At 34.3% G+C, this 27,398-nt stretch overlaps 1 protein-coding gene across 1 annotated transcript; it reads left to right on the top strand.

Moving 5' to 3' along the window:
• LOC140754256 (facilitated trehalose transporter Tret1) lies at window positions 1–25,759 on the top strand. Its single transcript, XM_073089225.1, has 4 exons — window positions 1–504; window positions 19,524–19,664; window positions 21,262–21,518; window positions 24,190–25,759. The coding sequence occupies exons 1-4, from the start codon at window positions 459–461 to the stop codon at window positions 25,162–25,164; spliced, it is 1,419 nt and encodes a 472-aa protein (XP_072945326.1). The 5' UTR covers window positions 1–458; the 3' UTR covers window positions 25,165–25,759.
• The last annotated feature ends 1,639 nt before the right edge of the window (window positions 25,760–27,398 follow it).

Genomic DNA, 27,398 nt, shown 5'->3' with positions numbered 1-27,398 from the left:
AAGTATACAGAATTGCAAGGGAGTATCGCCAATATGACGATGCGACGATCAGCGTGCGTTGAATCAGAACAAGTTATGACGTTATCAGTCTCAACGACCTTAACGCAACGAACGATAATGTAAATAAAAGAGTCGCTTTATCTGAAGTAGCGGGAAGGTAACACACCACAATCATGCCGGCAGCGCCCCGGCGCGGACGACTGGCGAACAAACGTCGCGCGCGTTGACACTGTTTGACAGCTGAAACCGTCAACAAAACTGGAATACTGTATCAAGAGAAATAACACCATTCACGCTCGCGGCGAATCGCGGACCACACGTGGCCAGCTAATATTAGATACACGGCACGTTCCGTTCCAAAACATCACATAATCCGCCAGTGTACGCCCACATGCACTAAGCCGCCGGTGCAAACCGTACATAAATGTTTATTACAAAATACTCTGTGAAAATAAAAAATGTGCATCAGACGCAAGTGGAGAGAATATGTGGCAGCACTCAGTGGTTAGTTTCATTTATGTTTTGTTTGTAAATCTTTTTCGTTATTAAATTGTGCTTTCGTGCGAGCGTTCGCGGGCAACACTGTACAATACTACAATGTACATTCAGCGAGCTTCTGTAAACATGAGTGTAACTTATGACAATACCAAGGTATATTTTGTTTAAATACACTATATTTGACTCGGACTAATCCCGAGTCAGGACAAATTTTGACTGCAAATCATTGTTTCAGTGACTTGTAAAGTCTGGTGCATTTGTATGTAATATTGTGAAATCTTTAACCTTGATTTTGGCTTATTTTTGTTCCGCGCGTACCGGTAATCGCTTACTAATTTCTATGCAAACTTTGTTGAACCATTTGTGAGAAGTTACGTACATAACAAGGTCTGTAATAGAAACTAATGCCGTAGTCAATTACCACTGTAGCAGACGGTGTACAACCAAATTGTTGTCGGGAATTTAATTTATTACACAGTTCGCTTAAGTTGTCGCATGTTACTATCTATTTTAATTAAGATAAATGTACACATACGAAATAACTTTGCAAGCATTTACTAAAAAAATGTACAAATTATTTACAATTAAGTTAATTTAAAATTTTATTTTTTGTTAAAACTAACTCAAGTAATATTCAAGTAATTCAAGTAATATTTTTACAATATATTTAGTCGGATTTCAATGTAAATCATATTCTCTATTGAGTAATGCAAGGCTTAGTGATAACATACAAGTTATATGTCATTGTTTATCACCGGTAGCAACGACACACGATTTGCAACCAGAATTGATGATATAAACTTTTATAAATACATGCTTTCCGCACTACATTGGTATCTGGGATATCTGCTTAAGAATTGACATTGAAATCAATTTGCAGTCGATTCTTATACAGATACCACCGATACCACCGAGACAAAAATGTCTATGTCACTGTAAAGCGTAAGAGCGTCATCTTGTATTTAGAAAATTAATTCCGTTTAAAGATTTGTTCTTCACAAAAAACAATAGTTCAATTTTTAGTTATGTATAGTTAATTTTTGTTTATTTTATTTCCAATAGGTTTTTTAATTTCTAACATATTAATTTTACTTTCTAACCTGGAAATGGCTGCATGAGGTAATTTGTCGGAGGATATAATTCCTGTCCTCTCTTGCGATAATCGCCGACTTAAGTAGGTTATTTGTACTACCATCAATGTCATAGTGTTGTTATCGTTGGCAGAACTAACGGAAATATCAATTTTCTATTTCTATTCGTACATATCTAAGTTAGCCTGATATCGAAACAAGTAAGCCTTGTGAATTTTAAATGGATGATTTACCTACTTATAACACCGGCGTTGGCTTCGTGACGCCGGTATTATCAAAAACAAAAAAATGATTGAAAAAAGCGAACTTTTATACGCACGTACGATATAATACTTCTTTGGTGTAATTAATAAAATAAGAAGGAACTTTACAATAAACTTGCATTTTAAATGTTTGAATTTAAAATTGCTGCAATAACTTAATTTATTTTTTATCATTTACAATCGATTGCATACATAGATACATGTAATTCATAATACTTGTTACGCCATCTCTTATAATAAAATTTGTAACACTTCCACAAACATATTTGACTTAAAAAATATGGAAACAGTTAATTTTATAAATATTAAAGACTCAATACCCATCATAAAAATATAATGACAGAAAGAGGTATTTAAAAACATGTAAGTTTAAAAAATTAAAATTTACAACGTCTTACGCCATCTGTTATGAAATGCCGAAAGCACTCAGTCTAATCTGATTTTCATTGCACCAAAAGAAGTATAACTTCAAAATCAGTTTCGAGAAGAAGAAAAATAATCCGTTGGTGTAGTTTCAAAAGGAATTTGAAAAAAAATTGTATGTTTTTATATTAGATCTCTCTGGTAGAGCAGTTATCGCATTGGTCTGACAGAGAGAGTTCCAGCTTCGATTCTTGGCTAAGCAAATATTCGTATGATTTGAATTTAGATTTTTCTTTGGATTCAGAATATTTGTTTGATGTTTGTGGGTATCTATGGCACACAGCCCGCGGGATACGATTGTCGAAAACGTATATTTTTTACGATATATGTAATCCGTTAAAAGCATAATTATAAAGTTAAATATTACGTACTTTAGTGTTTTATATATATCTATACAGATGTAGGTCACAGTACCACGTGAAAGCTTGAGATAATTTTCCTTATCGTTACTACATTATCATATCGGAGTAAATATAACGTACCATAACACTCACTATCTGTTGCTTACCAATCTCTGATAGCACTTCCGAGGTACTCATTTCACAATGTAACGAATTAATCCTTGGTTACCGATCTTTATTTGCGTTAAAGTAATTCTCAAACATTTTTTATTAAATGTTGGTAGTTACAGCAATATTTTTGACAATGATCTCATCTCGTCAGATAATTTAGTCGTTAGTCAAATAAGGTCTGTGTAGCGCTTGCCTAAAAGATATCCGTTAAAACTTTCCAGGTAATCGCTGTCAGGTAGCAGGCTTAAATATAGACACAGACCAAAAAGTTTAGCCCTTGCTAAGTTTAGCTAAGTTTAGTTTAGCCCTTGTTTAGTTGTTGCTTGCTTGGTATTAAGTGATCACCGACCGTTGACCGACGGATAATTCACAAACTTAAATAATGAACTTATCTTAGGAGGGTTATCGATGTGTTGCTTTAAATACACTAATATCTACCTTATAATAGCGTTAAACGCTGTTTGTTCTGGTTTAATCGTTGTGGTTAGGTTAGGTTAGGTTATGGCTCTACCATTTATACGAGGCATTCCAACTTATTCCTTCAGGTTTAGGAACGCATCTGTGACTGACCTCAATTAGGACGCCAATCATATTATTATACCGGATTGGTTATAGATGTCCATGGTCCAGAATGGCAGTGGCCACTTGCCACGATGTGGCCTGCATGCTCATTTGCTACCCACCGCATTATAAAAGAAATGAACTCCTTATAACGTTTATATTAGTAAAAAAGCAACTCTTAACAATTATGGTACTTTCATATGATATAGTTAAATAAAGCATTGTTAATTAATATAATTATCGTAGAAAAGATAACTTAAGTTCATAAAAACAGGTAAACAGCCTTTTAATTGGCATTATTCACCTACCTAATTGTGATTATAATAATTATAATAATAAAATATTTTTAAGGGTCAAAATAATAAAATTATAGTATAGTGCATCCATTGGTACAAATTGTAGAGAGTTGTTTTGTATTTGTTTAAAACAACATATCTACTAATAGAACTATCTACTAGTTTCACCGTCACGGTACACTGTGCCTTTTTGTCGTATTGACCTTTTTTCTCCGGTTCATTGGAATATAGATTATATAGTTTATTTTTTTGTTTGTGGATCGGCAAAATGCGCTCCCTTAAACTGCTCCCTTCTTTTACGAGGGGGAAACCTTCAAAAGGTAACCAATGCCGTGGAAGCGACACGGGATTATGTGGGATTCTTGGTCGTTGGCCGGGCGGTTCGAGCTCCCACTCTTGCCACCCGCAACCCCGGAAACCCCCTTTAGTCGCCTCTTACGACAGGCATGGGATACCGTAGCCCTGTTCTAGTCCCGGAACTACAGGGACAGAAACTGCTCCCCTGGCAGTTGTCAAGCCAAACTCTTAACAACGACACTGCTTATCATGAAACAAAGTAGTATAAAAATCGGCTTGCAAAATATTGGGTAGTTCATGAATATGAAACATGGATTCGAAGAGTTCATATCACCAATTCAGATTTGCAGAGTTCGGGCGTCGTTGCTACCGTTGTAATAAAAGAATGATATGCAACTTGTATATCGATATGCCATACGTGCGTCAAAAAAGAATAGAATTAATATTGCAACCATAGATTAGTAAAGTTATTTCGCCGCCTTGAAGTTTTTTTTTAATTCGTGACAAATAAAAACATTTTTAGAGAAAATTTACGAGTAAATAACTAATACTGCGTGTAAATAACGCAATAATAAATAAATAATTATTTCAAATATTTTAGGGACATTTTACCACGGAGACGTGGCACAAACTTTTCTACGCAACTATTTCAATTCTCAATACTGGGTACATTTTCTTGTTAGGAATGAGTAATCTTTACTAATCTATGATTGCAACGAACATTATAAATGTATTTTTAAAGTAAATACACAAAATTTACTCATCGAAATTCACATCTTTAATGTTTGAAGGATGAGCGATTTTTTTTTTGGTACCGCAACAGAATTTTTCATATTGGTTTTTATATACCTATCGTAGCCACAAAGCTACGAGGTGCTACTAGCTTTGAAATATCTTATTTTAATATATGTAGGTAAATAAACTTATTAATTTTCACAAGATCTACTTATTTCCATATTAGATTTAGCTAAGTTACGTAAAAATAGAAAATATTTTATCCGTTACTTCTGCCAACGATAAGAACACTATGACATTGATGGTATTACAAATGACCTACTTACTTAAGTCGCCGATAATAACAAGAAATAGGAATTATATCCTTAAAAAACATTCCTCGCGTTGCCTGGTCATGAAAGGTGAAATAAAAATGTTAGACATGAAAAACAGTTTATCTATCACGCTTTGATCACCTAATCTTCAAATTGAAGCAATTTTATCAACAAAAAAATGATAGTAATTCTTATTCAACAAATATTATATATTACAAATTATTTGCAAATATCCGTACCTGGTCATGAAAGGTGAAATAAAAAGGTTAGAACAATTTATTTATCTTTTTTGTCACGCTTTGATCACCTAATCTTCGAATTGAAGCATTTTTATCAACAAAGAACTGACCGTAAGTCCTATTATTATCTATAAATTATTTGCATGAGTGGCAGTGATAATTTTATAAGCGTTTCCGTATGTACTATGTAATAAAAAAATAAATGATACATTATAATCAATTTAAACTTAGTAAAGACTACGGGGCTTCTTTGAAATTATAAGATGAGCTAATCTGCAGATCTGCATCCTAGTTGCCATCGCCAGTTCTTAAGATCTTGGCAATATCACCTGTTTTGAGTAATTCACTAAGATGACTGACTGAGATAAGAGCCAGCTCTCTGGACATTCGTTGACTCTATCAAACGATTAAAGTCGTTAAAAGATTAATCTACTCGTAGCATCAAATCGCTAGTGCCCCATAGTTTCAACGACAAATTGCAGAAATGTCTTAATTAGAGTTAAACATCTCTGTAACTTAGGTAGTGAATCCAGTAAAGTGATTACACAAAAACGACCAATTTGATCACCTGAAAATTTGTCCCTATCAACCAATGCTACAAACGGTACATTAAATTCGAATTCAAATCTCTCATAATAATAAGAATAATAAGCGGTTCCTAACTTATCTTTGGAAATATAATATTGTTCGAAGTGACTAATAAGTGTCGTATCCGATGACCACCAAGATGATCACGAGGCACGTTATGCCTCACGCTGTCAGAATTTCTGACAACTTGACGTTGCTATCTGTCCTAACACATCTACGTGTTAACGTTTTATCATTAACCTATTACTTCTATGTTCAAGTGCACTCTCAAATGGGATTATTAAGACCATACTATACCATGGTTATGAAGTGCAAATTAATTAATTTCATATTCACACTTTTGAAAATATTATGGTAAACTACACCGTTAATACGTCTAGATTGGCCTTCACCGTTGTATTTAAATTGTTTTGGCACTAACACTTAAATAACCTTTAAAAATAAGGTGAAATGCATATTTTTATTTGGCCCCTTTCGATAAATGTTCTCAGCTCAAAGATCACTACTGTGTTCAATTATATGTTAAAGATTTGATGACGGGTTCAACAACCTCACTTGTTTCGATTACATGTCTACATTAACAATCATGCCTACAAAGTTATGACCCATTGGAGTAATAAAAATATAATCATAATAACTGTTCATATTAAAGTAGAATATTAGTAGAAGGCCAACTAAATAAGTGCATTATTTTAAAACTAAATTCGTGTTAGAAGCAATTGTCGTTAATGATAAGAAATTAGCGAATCGATTGAAGCAGAAAACCACTGTCAATTATGTGATTTAATACATATTTAGTCACATAACACCTTTTTGATCAAATTAAAATGTTACTTTACTTTTAAACTTGCGGTATTCCGGTTAATGGGCATCGGAAATCAGTAGATCTCGATTTGATTTCTAGCAAAAGGAATTGAAGAACGAAGCTAATATAAAACGAATCGTATGTCTTATTGTCACGGCGGTGCGGTCCCTCACGAGTCGCATTCTTCAACAAGACATTCCAAGCTGATTAGATGCGGTCTTTACATCGCTGCAAGGGTCAAGGGGTGTAGTGGCGTCTTCGTAATAGGTCGTCGTAATTGAATACCTCTTAACGCGGGCAGAGTTAGAGAAATGCTCCTATGGCATCAATATGGGTAGAATTGATGAATTGGTTCCTAAGAAATATTTTAACAGATTCAGCTACTGTTTCAAATGCGCATTATTCCCATGATCGCATGGATTTATTAATTAAATATTATAATTATCTTCAAACAACTTGCGGCTATTAAGTAAACATTTAATATAATTATTTAACTCACGATAAGGTCTTATTAATACTTATTCTAAAATCTACAAAAAAAATCGAATATAAAAATATCAGCTGTTTTTCAAGTTAATGTTGGGATTTTATTCATACAATGGATGAATGAATTCACGTGACTAATCGTACTTAAATTTGATAAGCACCTAAGCAAATCCAATGACCTTGACCTGATGCTGCAACCAGCAATCTTAGAGCATAAGCTGCCAATTCCTCGATACCTTATTTTTTCTTTAAGTTTTCAGCCTCATTGTAGTACAGATTGTGATCTGGACGAGGGTCTGATGATATCATGTTATACGTACGACATTCTTTGCAGGTTTCTAACTTTATTTTTAGACTAAGTTTTTGTTTTCATCCCAGATAAAGATATCAATTGCAAATGATAAGGTCCGTCTTATAAATTGTAATAAATGATCTCACTGTAATTATCGTTATATATTTTTTTAAGTTTCCAGACACGTTGTAAAAATACGCGTATTAAGAATAAAAAACAAATATTTATTTTTTGATAACCTGCGTAACACAATGGTTATCATGCTAATAAGCGGCTCAGATAGTCTCCAGTTCAATTTCATTTTTCTGTCAATGCCACTAAAAATGTGGGGCGCGAACAACGATTAATGATAAAATGTCTAGAACACATAAAAATTCTATGTCATGGTTAGAACTAAGCATTAATAAATGAATGATAGTATTATTACCGCGACTAGACTCTAGACCAGTCACATTTGACACATGACAAGTGAAATGTAGCAGAACACGATTTATTGGAGCAAACAGAGCAAACAATTGGAGCTCGTAGACGTCAATGGTAATGTAATCGATGGAATAGTACCGGTACACTATGGATATGTACTGTATTTTCTTGAGAATTTGTCTCATAATAAAAAAAATTGACGATGATGGAACGCCTCTTAAATTCGGAGGCAATGCTGCCACGCGTATTTCTGTTTTTACCAGCAATTCAAGCGCTATTATGTTTTGACTTAAAAGGTGTTTTGAACAAAAGACCCGTAATCAGTGAAAAGTTCAAAGGTTTTAGTTTAAATTATGAGGTCTCTATGTAATGAAACTCCGAAGATATCACTGCCACGCTTATTTCTGCCTAAGAACAGTGTTAAGCGCTAGTGTTCAGTCCTGAAGTGTGTAGTGAGGTGCAATATTTGCTTTATAAAATCCGTAACCGAATCCAATTTTCCCAGGATATGTAGTGATGCGTTTGCTTATAAAAAGGTGCCGTTTTTATCCGACATTCTGTTTGCTGGTCTATATTAAAAGAATACATATTATGCTTAATGTCTGATAACAGTGGTGAATACATAAATGTCTGATAATAGTTTTAATCCTATACAATTATACATATATTGAAAAGTGGTAGAAACAGCATAGTTCAAATGGGGAGGTAGGTACCACCGTCACACACTTTTCTGTCGTGTATTCTTACGTGTTTGGATGCCGGCAGACCATCTTAGTCCTCAACAGTGGCCAACGCATCTGTTATCGCTTTCAGGAATAATTTTTCCTTTATATGAAGTTGGTTACAGATCTGGATATGCGGCAGAGACTTCAACCACATGTACCGACTCCATGCTCGCTAGCTACATACTGAGTGATCGGAACCTTTACTTTTACGGAACCCTGATTGCACAAGCCCTATTCCCCTTTGAGACCATTATTGTCATTTATATTTATTGCAAACATACTCGTAGTGTTAGAAATCTATTCAAATTATTTTATTATTAGTATTATAATAATATAAAAGTAAAATATTATTTACCAAATTTGTGTTTCTAAAGTGGTTATTTAAGAAACTTGTTTGCAAAATAATAGTTTTCAGGCTATTTCGTACAATAGGTATGTATTTCGGTCTCGGTCTGAATCTAAATTTCATGCTATTAATTATAATATAAATTCATTGGACATGGTACGTACTTGTGAGTTACGCTTCGTTGGTGAATCAATAGTATTCATTGTTTTATCAGTAAAGATATAATTTGAATAAATTTACTGCCAACTTTTAAACTAAGAAATTATATTGAATTTTTGGCTTTTCATCTTTTATCTCTAACTGTTTTTATTGAATAAAAATATTGTCTTCTAATATTTAGGAATATTTATAGAGCCTTTGTCATACAATACGCATTGTTATTATAGTTATTCGAAAATGAAACGCTACAGTAAAATATGCGTATTTTTATGAAAGTATGTAAGTGAAAATTACCTACATAAGCGACCACTATCACTCAAAATAATTTTGTCTTAGCTAGAGTTAGTCCCTGATCTATTATTAACCGTGGAAACTCAGTTGAAGGCCTTATGTACGAAAGTGTATCTACCGTTCCAGTGTTTATTACAACAGCAGTGCTTCACTTGACTTTTATAAGGTAGAAATAGGTGCTGATATCACTAGAGAATTTATCATTCATTCACTTTCTGAAGATCGAAACGCTTCGTTTATAAAGTACCTACGTTACACGTTATATTGCTTGCGTTTTCATTAACGGAGACAGTACTCAAATAAAGACACAACACTACTCAACCGGAACCACAATGAGAAAGTAAGTAGTAGGTAATGGTATTATATTCCTGATATCAAACAGTTCAATATCCAGACACGTTTTGTTATCTTTTATCAAAATGTTACAAAGTTATCGTATTACTGTTACAAAGTCACTACCGGCATTATTTATTATTTCCGTACAGAAATTCTTAGTTTTGAAGGTGGTAGAACCCTCTGAGGTTCGACTCCAGCGGCACCACCGCCCGCACCTATTCCTATATAATAACAGCAGTGTTAACTATACACTGCGACTTTAAACATACCTACTTGTAAATATTTGTATATCAATATCCGGATATGTTTTCGTTTTCCTTAAACGCACTATATAAAACATGATTTTATGTTCAGGATTGGGAGGAACATGGAGAGTAGGTATCTACCCATTAAATTTAACGTACAATGATAACCATTGTATGATCAATGATTAATACCACAGTACGGTTCGTCCCATACGTAAGTAAATCAAGTCAGCTATAACTTGATTTATCCTACCAATTAGCACACATTCTCAATACGGTCGGCACAAAATTTGCGTGTATAAAAATGTTCTAAGTACCTTAATTCAAAGTTCGTAAATGAAATGTAACATAATCGATAAAATGTATGAATGTTTAGTGAATTGTGGTACACACAACTGGACAAAATACCTTTTATTCCAGTAATTTATCATCTCAACAAGCAATTTCCTGACGTCTTCTTCAGGTCACTGTTCTGCTCTTTTTGTCTATTTAATGAGACAATTATTGGTTCCTGTCATACTAATATGCAGTATGTCAATTTAAATAGTCAAATCGGATTATTAACTCATTCGTCCTAATAAATTAGTTTATTAGCAAACTCGTTAACGTAAACAAGTGACTTTGTTTCCTTCCAACCGTACACGATACAGTAACCTGTCTTGCTACGGTCATCCATACATGCCATTGAAGCAAGTAGGTCGTAAATGTTTTCTTATCATGACACAATCCTGTCGCCCATTAAGTCAATGCGAATGTTTACATTATGTATAGTAATGCGGGTCCTTTAACACGTTCCCTGCGGCACAGATTTTTCTGTACTTTCCATTACTGCGTTACGAGTTGTTTTAAACCTCGTCCTATATCCGACATTGTGGCGGCACGAGGCGTGTTAAATCCCACCGCCCGAAGGAGACTAAAATCCTTTTTTTGACGCCAAATAAGACAAAATCGACGGCTTTTGTCTTGATTATTATTAACAATGAGTTGATTAACCTAAAACTGCCGCCGCCCTTGGTTAAATTCGTTACTTTAGATTCTATGGGTAAAATAAAATGTGGGTCTAATGCACCTCGGACCGCACTGAAAAATGGCAGGTTTCCATATAATTTAGTGATGGGAAAATAAATATCGATTTTATTTTATTGTTTTTATTTATCAACGTTATGGACAGAATGAATACAAAAAGGGGAAAAGTTATGGATGTTTTTCATTGAAACATTTCAGATAATAAGGTTTTTTGCAAACAGTGCATTCCGTGAGATTTTTTTTTTGGTTTTTTTGTCTGCCTCACGACATGTCAAGAATGTGCGGAGTTTTTCGTAGCATCCGACACATCTCTTCTTCTTTGGACCCTTATCGAGATGATGTGCTTTCTTTGCAGTGGATTCTGAAAAGTAGGAGCGAGTAGATTAGGGTAAGGAGTAATCGGAATACTCGGTAACGATTTTGCCTACGTTTCCTATATCAATAATGTAGCTACTTAACTTTTGTTTGAACCATAACAGGAAACGTAATTATCTATAATGTAATTTCTTACTATACGGATATACGCCTAGCCTGCCAAGTCTCACTACTGGACTTTCACCTAGACAGAGTATATTTGTGACTTACCTGTTTTTGAAATATCTTCCTGTATTCTGATTCTGGCTCAGATTTTTCAACCGGTTTTTCTTCATCTTCCTCCATGATCAACTTTTTTCGGCAACGTTTCGACATGATAATTTTCAACATAAAGACAGCGGTCCTACTTCGTCGCTACGCAGCCTCGACTGCGTTGCACAACACTAACCACGTGAAGCTAGCGTGGGGTGCGGTACGAGGTGCGTGGGGAAACGAGGCGTTCCCAACCTCGTTCCGCACTGTGTTAGCATTATTATTTGTTCAGTGCGGTACGAGGTCTAACAAACCCGACATTAGGTTGGTGTACCATAGAACTAGGAATCAGTAGCACATCACAAACATATAGTTATCACTCTCCTACACTGAACCAGACGGAAGTTATGCCTCTCGCACCACAGAGAAGTTAAAGTTTTTTCTTACCGCTATAACGACCAGACAAGGACGAGGTGTTTTAAGCCGCGTTCCGCAGCTAACGTGTTAAACTTATTGCCGATTGACGCCGACGCAATATCGCTTTCGTCGAATGTCATTGCCATACTTCTTGTTATTTTTCACAATACAGCATATTATTATGCATGAACTGTGCCCGCGACTTTGTTCGCGTGGATATTGTAAAATGTGTCCCGTAGGCCAGCAAACCATTTAGAGTTTAGACTTTAATGTGACCATCGAAATTTAAGATGCATTGCGAAACATTCATACAAAGATATTTGATACAGTAGTTTTGCTGTTTTTGGGATTTTAAATACACTAAAAAACAGAAAAAGTTCTAAAAAAGTAAGAAATTTCAAAAATTACTTATTCTTAATTATCCAAGCTCACACACACCTCACACACACATGTCACAGAAATTCTGTGCAAATATATTTATTGTAAGAACTCGCGGAACTTTCATTATTATTATATGTATGGAAGATGTGATGAACGAAACTTGTTCTTAAATTGCATTCTACCTTATAGCAACAACGCCAAATACTCCAAGTTAACCTTTACCTACACTGTGCATGTCATACAATACACTTATTAAATTTCTGCTCTTATGTTCATTACAAGTATGTTTGTTCTATAATATGAGTAACAGTGTGAATCTAGTGTTCTAGGTTGAGATATGTAGGAGAAACAATTATACGAAGCGTTCTAATTTGTTTTCAGGGACAATATATACTGAAGGTGGTAGAACCCTTTGTGGTTCGACTCAGGCGGCACCACCGCCACACCTATTTCTACCTAATAACAGCAGTGTTAGGCGCTGCTGTGTTCCGGTTTGAAGGGTGTGGTAAGAGAGACAGACTTTTCCGAGGCGTTACAGCTTAGTCCTCAGGGGTAGCGGCGCATCAGTTGCCGACCTCAGATAGGAATATCTAATCTTATCTGGGGTTGATTACAGATGTCCATGGGCGGCAGTAGCCACTTACGATCGGGTGGACTGCATGCTCGTCTGCTACTCCTATATTATAAAAAAAAATACTGATACCGATATCGATCACTGGATCAATCTTAGGTATACTATCCATGGACTATCAGTTTACTTTATGTTTTACCCTTAGTATGAGTTTATACGTTTTTATAAAAATGACTGTTTTTGTATTTGTTTACGTATTTTCCATACATTTCCGATCAGTTCTGATACAGTCCGCTAGGGGCGCTGATTGGAAATGTATGGGCAAATACGTTAACAAAAACGAATACAAATTCCGACAAATGTCACTTCAACACCTATTTTACTGCTAGTTTTTGCTCCCATTACACAAAAACACAAAAACCGTAATAATATTTGTCGTCCTTTATGTAAAGTTCTCAGCGCTAGAAACGTTTCAGTTCCTGATAACATCGCTGGCCACGAGCACGGTACGCTATCTCGATCCTGATCATGTCCGTAAGTAGGTCGAGGCTTATTCCGCGCGTTGTGACACTTTCTTGTCACGGGGCCCAGAGAAACAGGATTATCTAAGGTAGCGCTCGAATATGATTTTATCGATAACGGCCCAAGCTATTTTTAACCGACTTCGAAAAGGAGGAGGACCTACATTCGGCTGTATGTGTTTTTTTTGGCACCGGCGATTGGCGTTATGACGATTTTGTTGACACTGCGTTACGTTTTGGAGACTTGCAGTGTTAAGTCGCACTATTGGAAAACGTGCGTTTAAGTGACTGCATGAATACTGCAGTAATTTTCGCGTTCATTTGTTGCATTGTCCGTTTAAAGCAGTTGCAACTAGCTCACACGTATCCAAGGCGAAGCGTTTTATCGCTGTATCTAACTTAAAGCAGCCAGCGAAAAGTAGACTAAATCGTCGAATAAATTTCCAGCATCCATAATTTTAACACTTCACTCATAATGTGTGAGACGGATTTTCCATATGGGAACCGCGTAACTGGTTAACACAAATTTAGCACATTCACCACATTAGCCTATAGAAGCAGTGGAACTTCCACTATTTATGCCCAAATAAAGTCTATGTACCGTACGAATATTTACGCTATTCTACTCACGGAATACAAGAACATCTTTTAAATTACATCAGCATATATTTGACCAAAAAAATAAATAATCTCACTTAACATGACGTAAACATATTACAAAACGTATATTGCTTAATATTAAGAGTAATATGACGTAATATTAGTAGTAGTGAAATTACAAATTATTTTAAAAACAAAAACCCAACTGCTTAAACATAATATAGCTTTGGTCACTCTCACAATTGGCTTGATGGCAAATTTTGAAAATCCCTTCTATAATGTACGTACGTCGTACATGTCTACTGATCCCAAAAATCGTATTATTTCTGCAATACATTCAGTATTAACGAAATAATACCATATTTTTATACTTATTTTGAATTAAATGTTATAATCCGTCTAGTCTTTTGGCATGTAGGGTGAGCTAAAATATGAGACAGACATACGAAAAGCTCGAAAAACATTACCCTCCCAGTGGGTAAAAATGCATTGTATATTATAAAACTGGTATTTTATTCTCACCTTGGGGTCAATAATTACATTGTTTTGCAGTACTACCGATGAGTCACTACACTATACAAGTTTATAAAACAAGTCAATAAAAGATTATACGAGTATGTCGCACCGGAAGCTGTATGAGTAGAAACATTTCACTTCCGTTTACAAATACATGTTGTCTTGAGTTAAGGCCTACCACTTGTTAAGCGCATTATAGGTTTTGAATTTAGAATTTTAAAACAGTAGGAATAGTACAAATGTATATTGCATGTACTAGTTATGTGATGTGATGAGTAAAAATGTTTCAACTCGCGTCAGGACACGTGACCTGATCGAAAATTTGTAAGACTGTCATGTTTGTGTACGATAGCGCCATAAATGAATATTGTATTTTAGCACATAAATGATAGTACTTTTATACTGATAAAATTAAAGCAATTCGCGCAAAATTATTCCCTAACTATTCCAAAATATCAAAACTGCACGACGTTAATATTTAAGTTTTCACTTCTGCCGACACTCCCGGAGTACAATCCATTGATTTTTTTAACATTTCATGTGTTAATATTCAGTGTATATTTTTTTGTGCTTAAGAATGAAACAATTAATACGAGAATTGTTCAAAAAGAGTTTCATCTCATTATTTTTTTATCAGCTCATTTTGGTATATCGATGATCTTATTGTATTCTAATCTTAAATCTCTATTTTTAATCAGTAGTCATTGTGACGACTCCTTGTAAGAAATGACTCTATTGTGCAATCATATCATTTAGATGAACAAAAATGTCAAATAATGTGCTCTACTGATCCAAATCGCAGATTTTTTAATTTATTATATTATATGGATATTGGAAATTGCGTGTGCGATGGTTTATTTTTAAATGTGAATTTGCGAAGATGAAGTACATTTGTTTTTATTTTTGAAAGAGTGATCTTACATTAACAGGTCTACTTCCTGATGTAGCCACTAGCAATGCGTTCATGATACCAAAATAAAAAAACATTTTTACCACATGTCAATCTACATGAGGAAGCTAATCTAAGTAATATGAAAGTAAATTTTAGAAAGATAATAGTTTTGTAAGAAAATTACGTAACACTGTTATCCAGGACTCTACTAAAAGAGAAACATGTAGAGGTAAATTATTATTGTTCATAGTTGATGTATTTGCTTTCGCGCCCTCAATTATGACGTTTTGGTTATGTAATGTTTAGGATGTGTAATTCTTCTTAATCATGTCATATCATTAATGTAAATATTGCTAATGTAAGCAATTAATTTGCACTCGCATTATCTCCGCTGTTAGACATTATTATTATATTACGCAGAATGCAATGGAAAATCATGTTTACTATTCTCGGTGTTTGTAACGATTGAACATGTTAAAAGTAGTAATTGAAAGTGTAAGTTTTTACGTTCGCTCGAAAACGTTCAACGTTTACGTTTTCGCTCATACAGCGCCTCCGTGGAACTATAACGCTATCGAAATTAAGTGAAACAATTAAAAATAAATGCATTATATTTGTAAAACTAAATGTCGTTACAATTGACTATTCATATTTTTAAAACTCATAATGCGAAATTTTAGTTCCGATACGGTCTGCGGGAGCGCTGTTTGAGCGAATACGTAAACGTTGAAAGTTTTTGAGCAAAGGTAAAAACTCATATTAAGGGTACTGAGTTTAGTTAGTTTCTCTGCTCTTTACGAAGAATCCCTTCACATTTTCGAAGTAAAATGATCTATAATTACCTAGTTCATGGCAGTCTTTAAGTTAAAATAAATCTTATAAGATGAAACACTGTTTGAATTAAGTGGAATAATATATTTATGTAATATTCTTTCTATACTTTGTTGTTCGAAATTTATGTAAATGACATAAACATCATTGGATTTAATATCTTAGAAGGCATTGTTATGAATTAATAAGTGCTAAATCTACTACAAACAAAGGCAGCGTTACGAAAGTAATTCTAGACTATAAGGACTTACGAGGTGTTTTGCGTCTCTGCAACACACCTATATTGTATATTTGTTATTGGTCATGGCCAATTCTTGAAAGAGTTTAAAACGAGCGCATGCCTGGGTTTCTTACAATTGTAGATCTCGAAAGGCCGATTGCGCTATTACTGCTTTTAACATGCTTTTATTAGCTTCACTTGACGTTACTAACAGCCTAATTAAGTAATTACTAATTGCCCTTTCCATTTTAAACTTACCATGTATATTGTATATTTATCCTGTAATAATTTAGCACCACGAGGTTCATTTGATTACCTATTTATGGAACGATGGAGTAGGAGATGAATATTGGACGGTGGAGCTTTTTTACTAATGAATCTTTGGCAAAGGGAGATCTCCCGCCGGGCTAGGTGATCATGCCCGGGGAGCGGCCGTGCTCCAACAGTCTCAGTTCGGAGCTTGTATATATGCAAGAAATTCAGAAAACTTCGATAGCGTGATTCAGAATACTCGTGACGCCATCTCTTGTCGAGTAGCGGGAAGTCGCCACAAATCCAATGAACTTCGGCACATTTGATATGCTTTGACGAGCCTCACATATAACACTTTATTACAAAGGGTAGAAACCGGGAAATTGAGGTCTGTTCAATATTTTCTAGTTATCTTAATACTTATTTCCTTGATCGTAGAGGGCAATGTTTTCAAGTGTATGTCTCATTTTCTGGTACCTCCTACAAGCTAAACGGCTTGACTTTCGATGGATTCTTCTAAATTGTAAGAGTAACATGCGGTAAGTATTTAACGAGATAATACATATATGACTACATATACACCCGATATTAATCGCATACAAGTATGTCCTGTATACCACTTGTCAAACGAATAGGTTATTAGCGTATAAGCGTAGTAAATACGCGATATATCTTAAGTTTAATTAACAAACACTGGCTGTTGATAATGAAAACACTTTGATGAAAATTAATGCTTACTGATGCGAAAAATTGAGTAAATCACGTAATTTGACGCTTCTGAATAAGTACATAACTATTTGAAAATCTTAATTTTGGGATTAATTGGTAGATAAAGATGTGCAATCTAGCAATGTCATTAATGTCAAAGCAATGTCAATTGTACATTCCGGTATTGTCCAGAAACATATAAACATTGTAAAGAAAACCCTAAAGAATATAAATATAATAATATAAATATAATACATATGCAGGTGTGGTATAATGATGATTATCAATATCATCATCACCACAAATTACCGATTTCTTATTTGTATCTAAATATCTAGTTGCCTACAAACTGTGTTTCAATTAGCGAACCACAAACAGTCCCCAAATGTTAAATGGTTAGTAAGTACACTTAATACGAGTTTTCAAAACATTTTTACATTACTATTATTAAAATATGCTGGCAAGATTGCTACTCGTATTACATAAAAAGTAAATAAACGAAGTGGATTTAAATCAATACAAACCACGCCCTCACACAACAATTATTCACAAATATAAGTTATGTGTACAACACATTATAGCAACTGATCCAGTAATATTTGTGGTAAAGCCACCTCGACTTATATCATCGACTGCACGAGAACTGATTGATTATTATCGATGATATTAATAAAAGGTGTAAAAATATATTGAGAATAAATGTAAAATACATTTAAATTTCTCAGTCGGCTTTCATACTGTTACGCGTAATGGAATAACTGATCTCGATTTAAAAATCCGTCTCCAGTATTTGGATAGCAAAGAATAATCCTGCTTGTAATTTCTAATTGTTGATATACTCATACCTATATTGTACCTACTCCGTAGCTTCACGACAGTTATGTTCTCTGAAGACAGTAGTGAATGCACATGCATCTTTGTTCCTCTATTTATTTACAACGTTTACTGATGCTCATTGTCCGTGATCCCGCAACAACAAAAGCCATGGTTATATATATAATATTCAATAGACGTCACGATGTTTACAGGGAAATACGCGTGATAAGAGGAAAGTGCCAGAGCTCTACAAAAGATTCAGCTACCCAAGAGCTTCACTCTACCTATACGTTAAAGCAACAATTTAATTTAGTTTGAGTTTAAAGTTTTATGAGGTTAGCAGTCGGTAAACTTTTTAGATAATAACTTCATATTAAATAAAATTATGCTCTTATATAATTTCATTAAACTATCCATGATTACATTATATGGAGCGCTACAACATTTTGCATCAACATTGTTTTTATATAATAAAAGTTTTATTTAAGATAAGACTCTAGTATGCGAAGTTTATTAAATCTTATACAATGTAAGTATATTACATTGATAAGTTATTTTATTTTCTATCTGTGACCAGTTTTTCAATCGTTATTATGCGACGGTGAAGTACCTAATGCCGTTCTATTGCGTACAGCGATATTACAACTGTGTCAATAAAATACATGTTTTTAATTGTTTTCTGTGTGTTGCCGTCTATAATCGGCTTCAAGTGGAACTGTTCTATACGGAATTGGTTACAAATGTCCATGGACAGCAGAGACCACTTACCATCAGATGGTCTTTAAGCTCGTTTGCTACGCCAATGCTTATTAAAAAAGTTGTACAACATACAAATAAATATAACTCAAAACACAATGTATACAAGAGTATTATAAAGTATAATTATTTTAGTCCTGTTTTAATTATAGATACGTAATTATATATTTATATTTAGTTATATACTGTTGTTTATTGTTTACTACATGAGTCCACTGCAGCCTTAAGTCCAAAGTGGCTATAATTTACATATAGGTATACCTACAACAAAAAGAAAAGGCCTTTTTTATTCCAGGTTTAAAAAAATAATGAAGATAAAGATAGAAATGAAATAACTTTTTAAGTTGACACTTTTATGCAACAATAATAATCATTGAGATAAAACATTCATTAGGTATAAAGATTTAACTGTAAATATGTGTATTTTTGTATATATTTCCTTAATAATACGCGGAATGCATTACACAAACTTTTGCGATTTGGTATTTCCTCTAAACTTAAAGGAGATTTATTTGCGTTTCCAGCGACGCTGATCACGGCGGCGGCTGGCACCACGGTGGGCTGGACGTCGCCCACGCTGCCCATCCTGCTGTCCAAAGACTCGCCCATACAGACCACTGCCGACCAGAGCTCGTGGATCGCCTCGCTCATGATATTGTTCTCAGGTAATGCTTAATAATAATGCGCCAAGTACGTGTCGAACTCGCACATGGAGGCTTCCGTACCTACTCGTACCTAGAGATGTTCATTATATTTTACTTATTTTTTTGTAAAATAACCATATTAAATTATATTTTATTGTTCTTATTTGTATTTATTATAATACCAGTTATAGTAGTAAACGGATTGTAATAATTTCAACTGTCTTTCTAGTACTTTTTAACATTTAGATCGATAAATGCCGAAAAATACCGATTTGTTGTATGGAAACCCCCTGCAATATTCAACATTATTTTAGTTTTAGTATTTGTTGTTATAGCGGACACCATTACGCATCTTCTGTAAATATTCAAGTGTCTATCTATTACGGTTCCAGAGATAAAGCCCTGTGACCGAGGGACAGACAGCGAAGTCTTAGTAATAGGGTTCCGTTTTTACCCTTTGGGTGCGGAACCCTAAACAGCAATGATAGCCTAGAGCTATGAGTTTCTGTGAACTACGCTGTGAAATCTAGGGTCCGCAATTTTGCATCCAAGGCAGATGTCACAAATTAATTACGTCTTGTTTTAAGGACAGCAAAATATTCGTGAAAGTTATCCATAATGGTCACGAAACTGTATGTAAACTTCAAGCCTGGATTTATCATTAGGACGTATAAAATTGACGACTAACTTAAGCTAACCTAACTGTAGGATAAAATAAAAAAGAGTAGAATAATGTATTAAGGTAATCGAAACATATAAAGTTTGTCAGGTCATAGATTGAAATGATTTAGCAGTTAATAGGTTATTTAACAGGAAGCCCTTTATACTAAGAATTTATAATGTTTGCTTTTATTATAAATTAATACGCAAACCTGAAAGTGGCACATTAATTAACGTAGGAAGAATCTCAGCATATTTCATTCTGAGAATACAGATTTAATTTGTGCATTTCATTATTTTGTTATGATCACTTTGCATTGTGCTTTGCATTTGTTAATATAAAATAACATTTTATAAGGTAAGGTTTAATTTTAGAACAAGACGTTTTATATTATTGTATGACGAAAAATACAGTAGTCACAACATAATAAATAACTAAATACGCAACGGAATGAGATTTTGTAATTAAGGGACCAATAAATTGCAATGAGTTGACATTAATTACTTAACGTAAGAAAATAAAGAAGATAAGAGGTTTTAAAAGTTCAAGTATTATTGTCATGACAAGACGTCGTGACTTATTTTATTATTTAAGGCAACAAGATTATATATTACACATCATAATTTCCCTTTTTATAATATAAAAGTAGCTTCAAGCATGCAGACATAGGCCCTGAGGTCCGCCACAGATGTGTTACTATCCCTGAGGACAAAAATGAAAAGCCTCAGATATATATAATTATGTCTCCCATACCATACCCTCCAAACCAGAACACAGCAGCGCTTTACACTGTTGTTATTAGACAGAATTAATAGGCCTACAAATGCGTTACTACATATACATACTAACTTACAACGCCTCGTATAAGTGTAACTACGAGTATTAATACTAAGTTAGTTAGCGCTTATTATTCTTACTTCAACAGTGAAATGACACAAACCTATTTATAATTTCCAGCTGTAAGCCCGATCCCAGCGTCATACCTCGCAGACCGCATCGGCACAAAGAAGACGCTTCTCCTGGCAGCGATCCCGTACATCATCGGCTGGATCCTGGTGATGCTGGCAGCTAACGTGCCGACCATCTACGCGGCCCGTCTCATCTCCGGCATCGGCTACGGCATCGCCTACACAGCGGCGCCGATGTATCTTGGAGAAATCGCGTCCAATGAAGTCAGGGGTGCGATGGCCACGCTAATCACTGTGATGTCCAAGGTATGTGGCACTTACACATTTTCTGTCCCTTTGTCTGTTTGTTTGTCAGCTAATAACTCGAAACCACTGATACAAATTAACACTGTTGTATTATGGAAACACATTATTTACTCATTAACTGTTCCTTTCTAATAAATGTTTATGTTATTGCTTTGATTTTGAAATATTTTGAACAGAATTTATATCACAACAATTTTCCTGTTACGTATCGTTTTCTTATCTGTGACCACCATCTCGCCAATACTGTCCCCATGATAAAAAAAAAGATACCGGCCGAATTGATAACCACCTCCTTTTTGAAGTCGGTTAAAAATAAGGGAATGAAAGAACTCCCTACCCGCTTTTGGCACTTATGTAGTTCAATAAAGTTAAATAAAGAACAAAATTCAATTCAGATATCCAGTATCAAAAATAACTAATTTCTGTTAATTAAGTTCCGTTTTGTATGCTTAGTATTCATTATTGGGGTAGGACGATTAATATAGAATGTAATTCATGTTTATACAATTTTTCCTGATGTCTCTATATTTATTATGATATACAGGAATAGCATTTTAAGGTAACATCATTATATCGTAAAAGGATTGAGGTTGTAACTTATGTAGCGGTAATTATTTATTATCTAAATTCATTAACTCAGGTTACATACTTGTTTTATAGGACAAGTGTTGCCTTATCAATAGTTACACCGTTTAATAGAAGTAATTATGTATACTTAACTATGTAGATATATCTTATGTCAATCTAACTATACTGGTTACTATTGTTACAACATACAGATGCATTCCTACCCCTGAGCACTAACTTGGATCGCCTTGTACAGGTATTTTCCCCTACCACTCCCTTTAAAGAACACAACAACACTAAACAGTGTAACTTGACAGATATAGCGGTTAATTTTGGGCTAGTTTTTCAAACATTATCGCCACTACAATATGATTCTGCGCCGATTTTGTCAAACAGCGATGCGGTTTAATATTTACAATCAGTACCATGACCCTGATATTGGTAATAGTCTTATCATTGTTATACTAATTAAATAGTAATGAGCAAAATCATTTAAATCTTTAATTGCATAAAATTAGCAAAAAATTCAGAAGGTATTGCCAAATGAACTTGATAAAAGTCATCCTACATTTATTTACTTGCGTGATCGATAAATGTAAATTTCTGTTTTATTAAGAATAGGCACATGAAATAGTTTATTTTAATATATTTTATCAAACACTAACATAGAGTTATTAAGTAGTAAAAACTAAGGTCGCGGGGAACCGCAATCTGTAACCTGTAGATTGTAGACCTGAATGAATTCAACAGTCTATTTGTAATTCAATTTGTCAGTTGCGCTAAGTAACTAACCGCAATGACAAAATATAACAGCCCGGGCAAATATAACGGTGTAGGGCTTAGCGACAAGCGGCGCGATTATTTATCGCCCTTCATTTGTTTTTCACCACGCACCGCTGTCTTCTGTCACTCGTCCACGTAACATGGATCATACATTTCTTTATATTTGTCTTAAGCTTGTAGGAACGTAGCGGCTATTTTTAGATACAAATGTATAGAAATATATGAAGCATGCAACGCAGACTCACATCGAATTGCTCGAGTTATAGGCGGCGACGGTGCGCGATCCGCAATAACAAATGACCAGTCAATGGGAATGCGATAACAGATCGACTGAGTGGTATTTCGTAAGACAGAATTCTTCAGAAGATTTTAGACCGCATAATTGTAATAAACTATCTTGCTGTGTCGCTTGTCTCACTGAGTCCGTGGCCGAGCTGTAAGCGATAAATCCGATAAAACATAGGTCATACCCTCTATACATCGAGACGCGTAATGGACTAGTGAGAATTCTATTAAAGACCTTTTCTAAATCTATGATATACTTAATTGTGGGAATTTACAATTAAACGTCAAGATAATTATTTATCCCGTCACGGTCGCCATGTAGAGATGCTGCAGGCTCGTTCGTTTAAAAGAGGCGTGTTGATGGAACGATGTTTTTATTATAACTAACTTAACATTACCGTAATTTCGTAAACCTATCTTATATTAGGCCGCCTTAGCTCCACACTACAATTGTCATTACCAGTGATTGAAATTAACTACTGAAGGACGGATATTATAAGACATGATATACCTAAACTACATCGTATTCTCTTCTCAGTGTGCCTGTTTCAAAATATAGCATCAAATAAGTATCTCCAATTAATAAACAAGTGTCATATAATTACTATGGTATTTGCCTACGCCTAACACTCACTACATAGCAAATTAAAACGAAACGCGTTTTTAATGCTCTTGTACTACATGAAGTCTACTAGATCAGTAGGATATCGCACAGTAATATAGAAATAAATATTCTTATGATATTTTAACATCAATTTTATAAAATTAGGAAATAGATAATAGATTAATTTTGAAGTACCTACCTACATTTTGATATCAAATACCTACATATCCTTTACTTAATTATTAGTACAAATAAATATATTATGCAATTGAATGATAATGAAATTTGATGAATGACATTTTTTTTGCATGTACCGAATGAGTAATAAGGTACTTTATATTAATTACAATCTAGCCTACTATGCCTAGCCTAGAATGATATTAACATCAGAAAAACATAACCAATTTAAAAGTTTAATATTCTCAATTTCAGTTCGGAATCCTGTCACAATATTGTATCGGGCCGTACGTGTCAATGCTGGGACTGGCGAGCTTCAACATCGCCATACCGATCCTGTTCGTGGTGACCTTCAGCGCCATGCCGGAGTCTCCCTACTACTTCCTCAAGTCTGGACAGGCGAACGAAGCTGAACAATCGTTGAAAAAACTTCGGGGCAAGCAGTACATGAGAGAAGAATTAGATAGTATGACGCATTTGGTCAACGAGAATATGAAGGAAAAGAGCCGTTGGAAAGACCTCTACTACGTTGGTGGCAACAAGAAAGGCCTAATTATTTTGATGGGCATATACTTCACTCAGCAATTCTGTGGAAGCACGGCTATTATTTCATATGCCCAACAGATATTCGGTGCTGCCGAGGGTGGCCTGGGAGCAAAAGAGTCGTGTATATTGTTTGGCACGGTTCAATTATTAACATCGGCGATTTCCTCTCAACTTGTTGACAGGCTGGGAAGAAAACCACTGTTATTAGTGTCTTCCTGTGGCGTTGGCCTCGCCAACATCATTATAGGAGCTTACTTCTTTATGAAGTATGAAAATAGCGAATATGTTGTAGGTTTAAAATTCATTCCTATTGTTGTTATACCAATATTTATATTTTCGTATACGATAGGTTTAGCCACTGTGCCTTTTGCTATTACTTCGGAGATATTTCCGACGAACATTAAGTCGAAAGCGACGTGTGTTATACAAATATTTGTAGCGCTAATGACTTTCGCCGTCACAAAGTTGTTTCAAGTGATCGCGGACAATTTAGGTAATTACGTGGCTTTCTGGTGCTTCGGTGCGCTCTCAGTGGGCGGTGTGATATTTATACTAATTTTATTACCAGAAACAAAGGGTCAGTCGTTCGCCGCGATACAAGAGAAGTTATACTCCAGCGACCGAGTAGTGTATGAGAAGCGCCATAACAAGAGCAATGTGAGGCTGGGTTTGAGTTACGCGTGAATTTTATCTTTTAATTTAGTTTCGTACTTAACTCCTCCAGATTACAGATTACATTTAAAACATTCCGCGGAACAATAATCGCCACGTGACTATTACTTATCTACAATGTTTACATCACCGTACCGAATTAAGCTCTATTGTAAGTGTATTATACAATAATTATGCATACTTTGATATCACAATTGATTAAACACAAGTTATTGTTCGTAGCCTCGTTGCTCATTAAAGCATTACTTTAATGTTTACGCAGTGCCTTTCAAATATTGTACCAAAGTACAAACTTTAGGATATAAGCAGAGATATATAGAGAAATACGGACATATGATATTTTAAAAGATGAGAATTTAATATAATGACTACTTAAAGAACTTATTTTTACTAAATAATAGTAATAGTAAATAATAATGTGCCTATCCACTTATTCTTACGGGATACAGCATCAGAGTAAGCTGATGTTCAAATCCCAGACACACTCGTCTGATTATCAAAATTATGCCGAGGTAAATTTTAAAAAAACATTTGTTATAACACTTTGCGCCTGAGACTTTTTTGAAAAAGAAGTTCTCAATGGTGTCTAAACTATGGTGGAAACACACACTAGTAGGACAGTAATGGGTTGACAATATGAAAAGTACACTACATCGATAGACATAGCATTACCATCATAAACTCTGATAGCTTCTCCGTATGAGAAAGGTCATTTATTAGAAGGCACATGTTACCAATGTAAAATTATTTCACGTCTTCTTAATAAAAATACCTACTGCTATCAGAACTATCTTGAAAAGAATCCCAAAGCATTTGAACTATTATGTAGGAAATAGATTTTTTTTCGAATTGGCGCTCCAGATATGAAAAGAGTGTGTTGCATGTTATATGTAAAATAAATATTGAATGGACTATGTGACCTTATAAATTGCGATGATCTTAAGTCAAAATTAAGTTGGAATTAGCTACCATAGGCCTAAGGAACCAAAAACCAACAGTTTAATAAAATATTACCATGTGTTAGCACTGACGTGCCAAATAATTATTTATTTTAAGTAAGGCAACGACGAAAGTTTATTGACTCTGGTGCTTTTATGAGGATTGACTAGAAATACAAAGATATATTCTATTATGTAAAAAAGAACATATTTAAAAAAAACAAAAAGAAATATAAAAACAGCTAAAATGTTTAACATTGTAAGAATCATCACGGACAAGATATATAATTGTAAAATAAGCAACACACAAACATATACACAGTACATAGAAATGTGAAAATGAAACACAGATACTTAAACTGTAGGTAATTTTGCGTCATAGATATGATGATCTGCCTATATGAGACATTAATTTGAGAAACAGTCGCTGGCTGATTGAAATTTAGAATGAAATATTAACACTGAACTTTCGCAAATTGTGCAATCGCCAACGTTTCAGCGAGTCATAGCTATAGGGTAGGTCATCCGTATGTGATATGATATTCAAATGTCTAATATAAACTAATAACGGTAGTAAACAAAGATTCCCCATAAATTGATAAAGATAAATTGTTACGAAAAATGAAACGAAGCCTCAAATAATCATCCATTGGATTTAAAACCATTATTGGAGGTGGTTTTAAAACCTGGGAGCTAGCAATGTATACTCTGAGTTACCATAAGCGTAATGAAATTAATTCTTACGATTTATTTATCCACAAATAGCATTGCAATTTTGCTTGGTCATAGGCTGTGTAAATGTACTAAGTTTAAACCAATGTGTATCACATGTACGGTTTCTTCTAACGTGGCTTAACATCGAATTATTAGTATTAATGTATGTTAAACGCTGTAAGTAGTCCAGTGAACTGTTTCACAATTATTTGTAGTCTAATTTTAATTTATCGTTATATATTTTATAAGTTTTAAAGCACATGTAAGCGTTTTTTGCACTCATTAACAATTTTTGATGACTAACTAACGTAAAGTAAGAAAACTGTAACTCTTGGAAATTGTGATCATAAAAATTTTAACATTTGATTTGGAAATTTATATAGGACTGAAATAAACAATTACTTTATTTTTATGTTCATTTGCGATTAATAAACCGATTTTTGTATTTGATTGTTTCTTATCGATTATTTATTATTTGATTTGATTAATTTTGTTTATACATAACATGTTAATCTATTCATAAAAATATTAGAATAACTGATTGATAAGAAAAAAATATTTCATTTTAAATCAAATAATGAATCTCCTATTAAA

Source organism: Epargyreus clarus, unplaced genomic scaffold, assembly GCF_041222505.1.
Source record: "Epargyreus clarus isolate Ecla_fem2 unplaced genomic scaffold, WU_Ecla_fem_2.2 ptg000003l, whole genome shotgun sequence".
NCBI lineage: Eukaryota > Metazoa > Arthropoda > Insecta > Lepidoptera > Hesperiidae > Epargyreus > Epargyreus clarus.
This window is presented reverse-complemented; position numbering and strand designations above follow the sequence as displayed.